This window comes from Lithobates pipiens, unplaced genomic scaffold, assembly GCF_037356315.1.
Source record: "Lithobates pipiens isolate NorthernLeopardFrog02 unplaced genomic scaffold, aLitPip1_a1.2 Scaffold_18, whole genome shotgun sequence".
Lineage (NCBI taxonomy): Eukaryota > Metazoa > Chordata > Amphibia > Anura > Ranidae > Lithobates > Lithobates pipiens.
Window position 1 is genome coordinate 224,767,311 of NW_027507758.1, and position 14,263 is coordinate 224,781,573.

Here is a 14,263-nt window from a genome sequence, read left to right on the forward strand (position 1 = left end):
TGATGCCGCACGTGTTGGCTCCCGTGCGCATGCGCGGGAGTGACGGCTTCGCCGAATGACCGCGGCGGAGCTGCGAGATCCCACCGAGAAGATGGATTCGCCGGACTACAGGGGACAGCGGTGACTTCGCTGGCTCCTGTGTAAGTGACACATAATGGACTACTATGCGATGCATAGTAGTCCATTATGCTTTGCCTTTGCAGGGAATGAAAGAGGAAGTAAACCCATCATGCTGTTTTTTTCCCACCCCTCCTTTGGCACTGCTTGGGGATGTCCCATTTAGTTACAGAGAGGAGCTGTGTCGGTCGGTGAATTTAAGAGAAAATAGGATTTTTGTACTCACCGTAAAATCCTTTTCTCTGTAATTCACCCACCAACACAGCACCCACCCCTCCTTTTCTCTACGTTATACTGCTTGTTGACGTACTGAGTTCTGCCTGGGAGCAGGGAGGGTTGTTAGCATAGGGTCCGCCCCCCGGGGCGGGACTAAAGTTCTGTGTATTGTGTTACAATTTTTGCCTAGTTCTCCTAATGGCAGGCTAACAAACCCATTTAGTTAGAGAGAGGAGCTGTGTCGGTCGGTAAATTACAGAGAAAAGGATTTTACGGTGAGTACAAAAATCCTATTATTTAGTTGTCAAACGAACAATGTTTCCTATGACCGATTACTGTGCCGACGAACATGAAAGTAGACATTTTAAACACTTCCCGACCAGTGCGCGATGATGTATGCCAGCAGAATGGCATGGGCAGGCAAATTGGCGTACAGGTACGTCCATTTGAAATAGCCGCCATGCCACTGCGCACGCGTCGGCGGTGGCCTGCGTATGTGCCGGTCGGGACCCCCGTGAGTCCGGTCGCGGGTCTCACGGACTCTATCGCCGCGGGGATACCCGCGATCGTCTCACGGGGAGGCTGAATGAGGAAATGCAGAAGTAAACAGCATCTCCCCATTCTGCCTAGCAACACAAGTGACACTGATCTCTGCTCCCTGTGATTGGAGCAGAGATCAGTGTTCACTAACACACAGCCACGCCCCCCACAGTTAGTTACTTGCCCCTAGGACACACTTAACCCCTACACGGCCACCCCCTGGTTAACCCCTTCACTGCCAGTGTCATTTACACAGGAATACGTGCATTTGTATAGAAGTGATTGCTGTATAAATGAAAATGGTCCCTAAAATGTAGCAGTCACAATAAAAATCGCTGATCGCCACCATTACTAGTAAAAAAAAAAATATTAATAAAAATGCCATAAAATTATCCCCTATTTTGTAAACGCTATAAATTTTGCAAAAACCAATCAATAATCGTTTATTTATTTATCGCCTATTTTTTTTACCAAAAATATGTACTGAGGAAAAAAAAATGTTTTTTTATATATTTTTGGGGGATATTTATTATAGCAAAAAGTAAAAAATAATGTGTTTTTTCAAAATTGACGCATTTTGTTTATAGCGCAAAAAATAAAAACTGCAGAGGTGATCAAATGCCACCAAAAGAAAGCTCTATTTATGGGAAAAAAGGACGTCCAGTTTGTTTTGGAGCCACGTCGCATGACCGCGCAATTGTGAGTTAAAGCCACGCAGTGCCAAATCGCAAAAAGTTCTCTGCTCTTTGGCCAGCCAAATCTTCCGGAGCTGAAGTGATTAAACTGCTGGTTAGTGGAGAAAAGTTGTCTAACAGTTGTGGTTAGTGGTAAAGTTCCCTTTACATTGGTGATCTGGCAATTAATGCTCTCGTTCATTGATGGTCAGTGGTGACATGCACTGTAAATTAGCAATGGCAAAAAGCTTCTATGTTGGTGGTCAGTGGGGAAATGCTATCTGACGTTGGTGGTCAAGAGAGAACTGTCTCCTAATTACATAGTTGCATAGTTAGTCTGGTTCAAAAATGACACAAGTCCATCTAGTTCAACCATTATTTTAAAAAATAAAATAAATCATACAATCCCATACACCCAATATTGGTTTTCAATAGGGAAGTGTAGTCTTAACGATTTACTATGCTAGGGATCCACAAAACCCTGCTTTTGCTATTTGATATACTGCACACACATAATGAATAGATAATTGGGTTTCACTGGGTTCTTTACTAGTGTGCTTCCGCAATGATATAGACCATATTCTGAAACAAGTGAATTAAACAATCAGCACTCTATATTTAAAAGGAATGTACCAGACATGCCTTATGCAATGCATCAGTAACATACCAGCACCATGATAGGAAGTCACAGGAAGCAGTAAAAATATTGTCAAATTGTAACCCTTCTTCACGTTACTAAAATTGTGCTTTTCTTTTTGTGTGCGTCTCAGTTGGATAGAAAGCAAGGGAAGAGCTTCCCAGTAGAGGCACTGATGGCAAGCAAAACAGTGATTGTAAGAGCTGGTGTCAATGGGATAATACAGCTTGCTTTCATGTGCATTCCACTTGTATTTGATAGACTCTTCAGAGTGTATTCCGAATTCACAGACAGTTAAATTTTTCCTGCAATGGACCTCCTCTTAACCTGCGTTTGACTTGACTTCCTTCTTTTTTTGTTTAATACATTTTTATTGAAACATGTAGAGACAAAGAAAAATGAACATTTGTACGTGTTGCAAAAAAAAAAAGTGGAATAGTCTATCCCAGCAGCTTATGACATCTAGAGGTCTAAAGTGTTAACTACAAGGTTCCAAGCATATGGGAAGACCATCGACCATGCATAAGACGCTGGTCGGGTAGGAATATGGGTTCAAAACCGGTAAAATGCATGGAGGATAATGGGGAAAGAGAAGAATGGGTAGAAAGTAGGGAGCCAGAAAAGGAGAGGGGATTGGGGAGGGGGGGGGCGTTGGCACGCGTGGCATCGAAATAACAAAAAGTATGGCTATATCCTAAGGGTCACATACAAAGGTAAAACTTTAAACCATAGGAGAGCCAACCGACCGATGAGGAGAAGCAATGGGAGCTCGACAGAGGAGGTGGTCTCAGTCTCAGTGCATTTGAGTTATAAGCTCTTTGTAATATGGGGTGGTTGTGAATGCTATCCACGGGGACCAGATTAGGGTGTGTCACTGGGAGGTGTTCTTGTTGCGATGGGTGATGTCTTCCATGAGGTGTACCTCCCATATTTTTTGTAAACAGCTCTTCACTGAGGGAATCTTGGGTTGCCCCCAGAGGGAGGGTATTAAAACCTTGGCTGTGTTGAGCAGATGTGGTATGAGTGAGCGTTTGTAGGTTCCAATGGGTTCTTTGGTAGCGTGAAAAAGGATAATCCACGGGTCATTAGGGAGGTCGATGTCCGAGATTTGCTGTATAAGTTTTAGAACGGTGGTTCAGAAGGGGCGGATAATTGGGCACGACCACCAGATGTGTGCATGAGTCGCTATGTTCCCACAATTCCTCCAACACAACGGGGAACTGGCAGGGAACATCTGGTGTAGTTTTGACGGTGTGTAGTGCCATCTGGTGAGCAGTTTGAAATTGACCTCCGCCATTTTTGATGCGAGAGACGTGATATGAGTTAATCATAAGACTTTGACTTTCTGATGTCCCGGGAGGTTGGTTTTCAGGTCTGTTTCCCATTTAGCCAGGTATGATGGGAGCTCGTTGGTCTGGAGTTTAAGAAGGGCTCTATAGAAAGTCGAGATGCAGTAATAGAGGTGGATCCTTTAGATTAAAAATTTCCTCGATGCTATTGAGGTCTTGTATGCCTCTCAACCATTGGGGCAAAGTTTGAAGAAACCGTTTGGGGTTGAAGATATCTCCATTTGTCAAGGAATGCAATAGGTTTAGAGCCCAGGATTTCAGCTAATGGCTTGAGGGTTCGAGCACGGAGGATATGGTGCAGTAAGAGGGGGCCATCCGGAGACCAGGTCTTAAAGCCCGGGTCTAATAGACCCGGTAGGAAGTACTCATGGTTAAGGAGCGGCAGCAGAGGGGAGTCATAGGACCAGGAAAACCTCCTATGTAGGGCATCCCATATATCCAAGGGTGAGTGAGGAGGTTAATTCAGCGAGATGTCTATGGGAACGGGGCAACCAGGGAGTGACGTTTGACTTCCTTCTAAGTTGCATTAGCCTACTTCATGACTATTCATTTTGAGTGAAGCAGTTCTGATGCAACCAAAAGGGCATTGATAAATATCTAAGCTTTCTCAGCTCTGTGCGAAATTAAATAAAACACTTTGTCTAAGGTTGGGATGTAACAGTGCATTTATAAATGTTTATCAAACATGTATCAGGCAACTTATATGAATAGTTGAAGTTGGTAGTCCCCAAGAACATTGATGATAGTTGGATTTTTTTGATCAAAAATTGCCCTGCACTTGGCAATGTGATTTTCTTTTCTTCTTTTTCTTTTTGCAGGAGACACATAGAGCAACCTCACTAGGTGCTGCAACAACCCATGCTGCCTCTTTGTACTTAACCCACAAAATAAAGATACAATTATATATTCACAAGGAAATATTTAAATCAGAGTTCACTTTTCACTGTGTTTACTTCATTAAACTATGACTTAAATCAATATTAATATTTACGTATTGAGTGTGTGAGTATATTACTGTAAATATATATTTCTATATGTTTCCTTTGCATAAAATGTTTTACTTATTGCAGACAGAGACTGTGAAACTTCAGTCATCAAACTCTTTTCTTCAAAGAACGAATAAGGTAAAATTTGGTGATTGTCACATTTGCTGCTTTAGAAGTATGCCCCTATATTGTATGTTTTCTTTATCATGGTTGGAACTGCAAAACACAATTTAAAATTGTTTTCTAGTCATATAAAAAAAATGAATACCTCTTATATGTATATATTATATTGTGTATCCTTTTTTCCAATCAGCAGGTTAAGCTCTAGATTGATTTTCACAAGTTTGTCTATCAGTGTACCGAAAAAAAAATCCTATATTTTACAGGTCTCAGTAGCTAAAGCGCAAATGAACATGTACCATGATAGGCAGTGCAAAGTTTCAATGAAAAATAGAGATTCAGAAAATGTTTTCAGATGTGCTCTTTATTTACCATAATGCTTTTGGCTTAATGTCATGGATGCAGCTTGTATTAAAGAGTAACTCCACTTTTTTTGAGATGGAAAAGAAAAACTTCCCTTGGTGTACATTGTAAGGATTTTAATAGGCAGATTCCTACATTTTGCTGCTGTGAAGAAGAGGCTCCTTACCACGATCAGGAATGCGGTGTATCACAGTGACACACAGCACCACCGATCACTGGGCTGCATGCCCCCCGCTGGCATGTTATCCTGAAAGATGTCATATGACGTCCAGTCAGGATAACAGAACAACTGCCTGGCCGTCATTCTGCTATAAGCTGGGCAGGAAATGGTTAAACAGACCTCAGATCATATAACAAACAGTATGACTAGGTGACGCAGGACACAGGCACTATTAGCTGAATGGCGCAGAACTCGGTCTGGGTGGTGAGTCCTGCGGTGGGGGCCCCTCAGCCTGCAGCAGATAGGAGGTTGGGACTGTGCACCTGTCCTAAGTCCCCAATGGTTGCAGACAGGGTGGGTCAGCATTGCTTCAGAAACTGGTGTTTCTTCCCCCGAACTCCCAACAATTGCAACTGGCTCGTCTGCAAACAGCGCAGTGCCTTTGGATGCTTTGTCGGCGGTCCTTGATATGTTCCTTGCCAGGATGGAGGTGGTGCGTGGGTGCAAAGGTGGTAAAAAGCAGCCCCTGCCCCCCTGTCCTCCGGGGAGACCTCTGATGCAGACTCGGGCCCCGCTGAAGCTGGTGGCCCCTGCTCTGTTGTTTGTCAGGTGTTTCCGTATGTGACTTATTTAGATAAGTTCATATACAAGGAATGGGGAAGACCACAACAGACCTTTTCGGTCCCAAAAAGTATGGCGGTGCATTACCCCTTTGAGGAGAGCCTTCTTAAAAAATGGTTGGCTCCTCCGCTCGTGGACCCCCCCCAGTATCCAGGTTAAATAAAGTAACCACAATCCCGGTAGAGGGGACTCCTGCGTTTAAGGACCCCACGGTCTGGAGGGCCGAGCCAGTGGCCCGTTCCTTGTTTACGGTTGGGGGGTCAGCAATGTGACCAGTACTGGCCTCGGCACTTGTGTCACAGACACTTACTGAGTGGGCAAAACTTTTGCACCATGGAGGAGCAACAGGCTTCTCCTGTCTGCATGGAACTAGCAGACCAGTTAGTGCAAGGCCTTAAGTACCTTTGTGACGTAGCCCTTGATACCCTTTCTCTGTTATCCAGAGCTTCAGTGTCAGCAGTGGTGCTGAGGTGCCTGATCTGGCTGAATCAGGACCAGGCATCTAAAAAAGCCCTGACAGATCTACCCTTCCTTGGTAAGTGGCTCTTTGGAGCCTCGTTGGATGGCATCATTAAGAATGCCACAGGTGGGAAGAGTACCTTACTCCCACAGATCAGGAAGACTAAGGAGCCACGCCGTAGACAAGGGCCCTCATTTTCCACTCATAAGCGGCTTTCTCGTCCGCCCGGGGCTTCGGCTAAACGCCCCCAGCCCAACAGGATGACCTCTTAGGGACAAAAGTGTCCCCGGAACCGCAAGCCTAATAAGCCTGCGATCAAAAGTGCTACTGCGTGAAGGTTTGGCCCCGCCCGTCACACGGGTGGAGGGTCGCCTTTGGGAGTTTGCAGCCCGGTGGGCCTCTCGGTTATCCGACCAATGGGTCTGCAAACTGATTTCCTCTGGCTACAAGATAGAGTTCCTCTCTTGGCCACCAAACAGATTCTTCCCCTCCAGCATAATCTTACTCCCGGCTCGCCAGTAGGCCCTCATGGGGGCGGTAAGGGACCTACTAAGTCACGGGGTGATAGTGCCTGTTCCGGAGTCGGAAAGATTCCAGGGGTTCTACTCCAATCTGTTTGGACGTACCGCTTAAGACTACAATCTTGGACCTAAAAGCCCTTAATTGCTTTGTGAAAGTACAGAGGTTCATAATGGAATCGGTTCACTCAGTAGTCGCTGCACTCCATCAAGGGGACTCGTACCTGCACATACCCTTATGCTAACCTTCCAGCATCAGAGGTTTCTGTGATTCACAGTTGAGGAAGCCCTCTATCAGTTTGTGGCTCTCCCTTTTGGCTTGACATCAGCACCCCAAGCCTTTACCAAGGTATTGGCTCAAATTTTGGAGTTGTTGCGACAACATGGGATCACGATTGTAGGTTACCTAGACGATCTTCTGCCTCAGAATTAAAGGAGGATGTGGCGATCACTATGCAAACCCTGCACGATTTTGTGTGGCTGTTGAACCTAAAAAAGTCAGTGCTTATATCGACTCATTTGGAGTAACCAGGCTTACTGCTGGACTCCAAGTAAGCGAGAATGTTTTTCCCTTCAGACAAGCTGCAGACTCTCAGAGCCACGGTGAAATTATTGCTGAACCGCAGGTGGTCGTCGCTATGCTTCTCCATGCGAGTCCTGGGGCTCATGGTGGCCTCCTTCGAGGCAGTGCCATACGCCCAGTTTCATACCAGAGTCTTGCAGAAGGAGATCTTGATGAAATGGGACAAATCTCCATCATCCCTGGATTGGCAGATTCGGTGTGCCAGTCAGTCAGGGACTCCCTGCTCTGGTGGCTGAGATCGCTGGCACTTCGGTCCAGGAAGTCGTTCCTACCTCTACATTGGACAGTGATCGCAGCAGATGCCAGCTTGACCAGTTGGGGTGGAGTACAGTTGACCCAGGGTCTCTGGTCGAGGGAGGAATCCAAGTTGCCAATCAACTTGCTTGAGCTACGAGCGATCAGGCTATGCCTCTCCACATGGTCGATGAGACTACGAGGACATCCGATCAAGATCCAGTCAGACAATGCCACGATCATCGAGGAATGAGAAGCTCAGCTGCAGCACGGGAGGTCGCTCACATGCTTCAGTGGGCAGAGCGACATTTACCGGCCCTATTGGCTATTTACATCCCAGGAGTGTAAAACTGGCAGGCGGACTACCTTAGTCACCAGATGCTGGACCCAGGAGAATGGGGACGCTGCATCTGGAGTCTCCTGGCTTTCCATCTCAATGGTGCCAAGATTCATATCCAGGACAAGAGATCCTTGGGCAGACTCGTCAGACGCGTTGGTGGCTCCGTAGGGTCAGCATCGATTGATCTATGCCTTTCCTCCATTAAAGCTACTTCCACGTCTGCTTCAAAGACCGAGGGGATTCCAGTAATTCTGATTGCCCCAGATTGGCCTCGGTGCCCCTGGTACGCCGACCTATTACGCCTGGTTGCAGACGCTCCCTGGCGACTACCGATGCGAGTATACCTTCTGTCTCACGGTCCGATTCTCTATGCTGCTTTACCATTGCTGGTTTTAACGGCATGACTATTGAGAGCCAGGTGCTAAGGAACTGGGCCTATCAGACTCAGTGATTTCAACTATGTTGAGAGCATGGAAATCTTCTTCTCGGAAGATATATCATCTTACCTGGAAGGCATTCATCTCTGTGTGAGGAGAAAGGATGGTGTACGCGCACCTATTCCGTTTACAGGATCTTGCTGTTTCTACAGCGGGGAGTAGACCAGAAATTGGCTTTAAGCACCATTAAAGGAGAAATATCAGCCTTGGCTGTCTTTTTTTTCAGCGACCCCTGGCATCTCATTCTCTAGTGAGCAATTTTATTCAGGGGGTCCGACATGTAGTTCTCCCAGTGCGTCCACCATTACCCCTGTGGGATCTGAACCTGGTGTTTCAGAAACCGCTGTTTGAGAACATCAGAGAAATTCCCACGTTGACTCTTTCCCAGAAAGTGGTCTTTCTAGTGGCCATTACATTGGCCAGGAGGGTTTCAGAACTGGTGGCCTTGTCTTGCAAGTCGCCTTATCTGGTTATACATAAGGATAAGGTGGTGTTGTATCCGCAACCTTCTTTTCTGCCGAAGGTGGTTTCGGCGTTCCACATCAATGAAGACATTGTGTTACCATCTCTGTGTCCTAAACCGACACATCCTAAGGAGGTGGCCCTTTATTCCTTGGACGTGGTCCGGACTCTAAGGGTGTATTTGTCTGCCACGGCTCCCTTTTGGAACATCAAGCGTCAGTCACTCAAGTGTGTAAGGCGGCGACTTGGTCGTCCATTCATGCTTTTACCAAATTCTACAAAGTCAATGTAAGCGCATCGTCTGATGCCTGTTTTGGCCGTAAAGTTTTGCAGGCGGCTGTGTATTGTTGCAATTTAACCACTTGAGATCCGCGCTATTGCCAAATGACGGCATTAGCGCGGATCTACTTTTCCGGGACTACGTCTATTGACGTCGTCCCGGTTACGAGCGGCCTGCGCGCCCCCTGAGGGGCGCGCGCGGCGCACTCTGTGATCGGCGAGTCCATGAGACTCGCCTGATCACCGATCCGTGCAAGGGGTCGATCCCGACCCCTTATCACGTGATCAGCTGTCAGCCAATGACAGCTGATCATGTAATAGAACGGAGCCGGTAATCGGCTATTATTCTTCCTCGCGCTGACAGCGCGAGGAGAGAAAAAAAAATCCGATCACCGGCGGCCATGATCGGGACATCAGTCCCGATCACGGCCAGCAATACAGCTGACCACCTGCCCCCTGCCAGTGCCCACCTGCCCACCGCAGTGCCATCCTGAATGAAAGTAAGTGCCCCCCATCAGTGCCACCCAGCAGTGCCCATAGTGCCCACAGCGCCACCCACAGTGCCACCCACAGTACCACCCACAATGCCACCCACAGTGCCATCCAGCAGTGCCACCAACAGTGCCACCCACAGTGCCCACAATCTGCCTCAAAGGTGCTGCACCCCAGTGCCGCCCATCAGTGCCCAGCAGTGCCGCCCATCAGTGCTGCCCATCAGTGCCCAGCAGTGCCACCTATCAGAGCCACCTATCAGTGCCACCTATCAGTGCCCATCAGTCCCATCTATCAGTGGTACCTATCAGTGCCCATCCGTGCCACCCATCCGTGCCACTTATCCGTGCCACCCATCTTATCTGTGCCCATCTTTGCCCATCAGTGCCGCCTTATCTGTGCCGATCGGTGCCGCCTTATCTGTGCCTATTAGTGCCGCCTTAACTATGCCTATCAGTGCCCACCAGTGCAGCCTATCAGTGCCCACCAATGCAGCCTATCAGTGCCCACCAATGCAGCACATCAGTGCCGCCTAATCAGCGCACTTCAATGAAGGAGAAAAATGACCCGTTTGCAAAATTGTATAACAAACTATTAAAACATGATTTTTTTTTTTTTTTGCATCTTTTTTTGTTTGTTTAGCAAAAAATAAAACTCCGAGCTGTAACTAAATACCATCAAAAGAAAGCTCTATTTGTGGGAAAAAAATGATAAAAATTTAATTTGGGTACAGTGTTGTATGACCGCGCAATTGTCATTCAAAGTGCATCAGCGCTGAAAGCTGAAAATTGGTCTGGGACTGAGGGGGGTTTAAGTGCCCAGTAAGCAAGTGGTTAAATTATTTTTTTCTGTTTTTTTAAAAGAAAATACAGTTACTTTTGAGTATAATGCACTGTTGCACTTTTAGCCGCAAGTTCTGATGTGGCAAGATAAGGTGGTGACTCCCCTGTTAGGGAGCACATCTAGTTGTGGGTGAAGTTTTTCATGCTGTTTCCCAGCCCTCGTTATGACACTGCTTGGGGATGTCCCTATGGTCAAGAATAATGGAGCGGTGTCAGTCAGTGAACGAAAGAGAAAATAGGATTTTTGTAAAATCTTTTTCTCTGAAGTTCACTAACTGACACAGCACCCTCCACTCCTATTTATTACGTTATGCTGCTTGTTGACGTACTGAAGCGAGTTGTTCAATATATTTCTTTACATAGCCTAAAGCTATTATTCGTTTTTATTTTTTCTGTGATGTTTTTTGTTACTTGTATACACCTTACCCCATTCCTTTCTCATGACACATTGATGGGTATGGAACTTTTTGGGACAATGGTATCTTTTCTATTTATGTATTACTTTTCATTGTTGGCAGTGTTCCCTTCGGTGGTGTTTTTGCTACCCTCGGATCCCCATTATTATGTGGGCTTCTGACGGTAGCTCTTTTGCCTCTGGTGGACCGCTTGTCGCTCCCCCAGTATGCTGTTCTGGTGAGCTATTAGCTCTCTATTATTTTACAAATCTTAGTAATATCTGCTCGACGAAAGCCAATTCCTTTCCTTTTCTTACAGCCTTTACTTTTTCCTACCCCCTATACTGAATTGTATGTGATCCTACTGTCATAACTTTTTATTATGCAACTCCTTATATTACCAATATGGCCCCTTTAAACATTTTGACCTTAAGTGTCCAAGGTCTTAACCATTTCTATACCAGCCCTAAACTGGCACTCCTAATGTAAAAATCATAATCAAATTTTTGCTAGAAAATTACTCACAACCCCCAAATATTATATATGTTTTTTTTTTAACAGAGACTCTAGGGAATAAAATAGCAGTTGCTGCAACTCTTTATGTCACACGGTATTTGTGCAGCAATTTTTCAAACACTGGCCTCCGAAGGTCATAGAGATGACTGGGGAAGATCTGGTCACCAGAAATTTCTATGCTCAACTTCCGTCAGTAGCAGATTCCTTCTCCGGCTTGCTGATCCCGCGGGCAAGCCAATAGAAGCATCGTAGGGCGGCAGGAGCAGGGGGGGGTGAGAATGAGGGGGAGGATAAGAACGATTAAGCAGCTGAAGTGCAACTATGATTGTTCTTCAGGTGCAGAGAATTGCCGGCTGAAAAAGATGATATCTGAATGATGCCTGCAAGCATCATTCAGATATCCCCACTCAAAGTCTAGGATGTCATATGACTTGCTTGGGCTGGTTAATATACCACAAAAACGCACTAAAGCATTCCGTTCATTTGCCACAGCTAAAATCCACATTCTTTGCCTACAGGAAACCCATTTCACTGAACAATCTACTCCTAAGTTTTTCAGCTCCTCTTATCCACAGGTATATACAGCCTCAGCAGCTACTAAACAACGAGATGTTCTTATAGATATTCACCATACAACCTCATTTGTACTTTCATCTAAAATTAAATATCCTGAAGGCCGTTACCTCATTCCTATTGAGCACATTTCTGATGTTGTAAAGGGTATATCCGTGCTAGGAACTAAAATGTAATAAGCAGCTGTGCACTATAAACCAGACACCAGGCACAGATAATATATGTAAAAAGAGTGCAGTGCTAAAAAATAAAAGTTCATTAGTGCGAATACAAACAAATATCAAAATTTACTAATATGCAGACAATCAATTGTATATAAACAATAAAAACTGTCAAAGTTTAAAGACACATGCAAAATGACATTACATGTGAATAAAATGAAATTGTGCAAACAAAACGTTCATATAAAGCTGGATTCCATCAAAGAAAGTCCCATAGAAGAAAAAAGTGTTTGGAAATGATCATACGTCTGACGGCGTGACACCCATTACCATAATCAAAAATGGAGGCTTAGCAGAAAGCCACCAGCCCCTCTTACTCAGAGAGGTCACACAGCGCTTGATTGGATTTTTGATCCACTGATAGAAATCCGGACATTCCTCGCCTATGGCCATGGATGGTATACACCAGGAGATTCACAGCAACTCAGGATACAGGATGCAGTATTAGGAAGCCTCGATAGCAGAATGTTTAGGAGACAAAAGGATACTGTCCGATTGTTTCTTTAACTGTACAACTCAGTTGAATAACAAACTGAAAACTTTTAGGTGGAGGAAAGTAAAAATAAAAAAATAATAATAATATGGTTGCATAAATGTGCACACTTAGACTAATAATTTGTTGAAGCACCTTTTGATTTTATTACAGCACTCAGTCTTGACTTGGCAATATTTGCCCACTCTTCTTTGCAAAAACATTACAAATCTGTCAGATTGCAAGGGCATCTTCTGCGCACAGCCCTCTTTAGATGACCCCACAGATTTTCAATCAGTTTCAGGTCTGGGCTCTGGCTGGGCCATTCCAAAACTCAAATCTTCTTCTGCTGAACCCATGCCTTTGTTGATTTAGATGTATGTTTTGGGTCGTTATAATGCTGAAAGGTTCAGCTTTCTTGCAGAAGCCTGAAGGTTTTCTGTCATTATTGACTGCCACTATGTTTAACAAAATTCTCAATGGAGAACGTTTTCCAAATGAGCTGACCCTAGCCAATATGTCTCTGTTACCAAATCTCTTAAAGACCATTCTCTCCCACAAAATTACAGACCAATATCTGTCATTAATAATGACCTTAAAATTTTCAGTCATGCCCTAGCAGATAGTTTGGCCAGTATTCTCAAAACCCTGACCTCTTCCGATCAATCGGGCTTCATTCCAAACAGACTTATCACAGACAACATTTGCCTGGCCCTGAACATCCTTCAAGACGCTAACTTACACAAAAAGCAGGCCCTACTACTGAGTCTTGACCTCAATAAGGCCTTTGATAGTGTTCTCTGGCCTTATTTGTTTTCTGTCCTACAACAAATGGGCTTTAAAGAAGAATTCTTATATGCTATACAGGCCCTATATTAACCCAAAACAAGTATTAAATTACCTGGGTAAACTCAGACTTTTTCACACTGGGCAAAGGCACCCAACAGGGATATCCTCTGTCTCTCTTACTATTTGCCCTTGCATTGGAAAACCTTGCGATCGCCATCAAACAACCAGACATATCTGACTTCCCTTGAATCTTCTCCCTTTAAGTTTTACATGTATGCAGATGACGTCATGATCTTTATGACTCAACCTCATGTGTCTCTTCCCAACTTGTGTACCATTCTAACTAAATGTGTCTCTATTTCTGGACTCGCAGTGAACATATCTAAATCCATCGTGCTTCCAATTAATCTTCCCTCTGCCCAGTGTAAGATACTCCGTAGTTCTTTTCCATTCCATTGGTCGACTGACAAAATTCCTTACCTCAGCATCTACATCACACCACATTTCTCATCTATTTATGAGGCTAATTACCCAGCTTGCTTGTCCAGACTGCGGAACTTACTTAAAATTTGGAGTTCATACCGAATATCATTCTTGGGAAGAGTCATGGCAGTCAAAATGACCCTATTACCGAAACTCTTACTTCTTTTCCGATCTCTCCTTATTAATATTCCTAAATCCTGTATTGACAAGCTACAACAAGATATTAATATATTTATTTGTAGAATCTTGGGCGTTTATTCTGCCAAACACATTCTCTATAAATCCCAGACTACCGGAGGCCTAGGTCTTCCCAACTTTTTGGTTTTACTTCCTGGTGGCACGCTTTTCCCAGATAGCGCAGTGGAACATCCCAGACTCGAAAGT

General features: G+C 44.9%; 1 protein-coding gene across 4 annotated transcripts in view; it reads left to right on the forward strand.

Moving 5' to 3' along the window:
- The window catches only part of CUNH6orf118 (chromosome unknown C6orf118 homolog), a 203,507-nt gene that overhangs the window by 173,937 nt on the left and 15,307 nt on the right, over positions 1-14,263 (forward strand). For all 4 annotated transcript variants that reach the window (XM_077486634.1, XM_077486635.1, XM_077486637.1 and 1 more), the window contains one exon: positions 4,604-4,657. In XM_077486634.1, the coding sequence (XP_077342760.1) occupies positions 4,604-4,657 (54 nt within the window). The remainder of the gene's footprint in view (positions 1-4,603; positions 4,658-14,263) is intronic.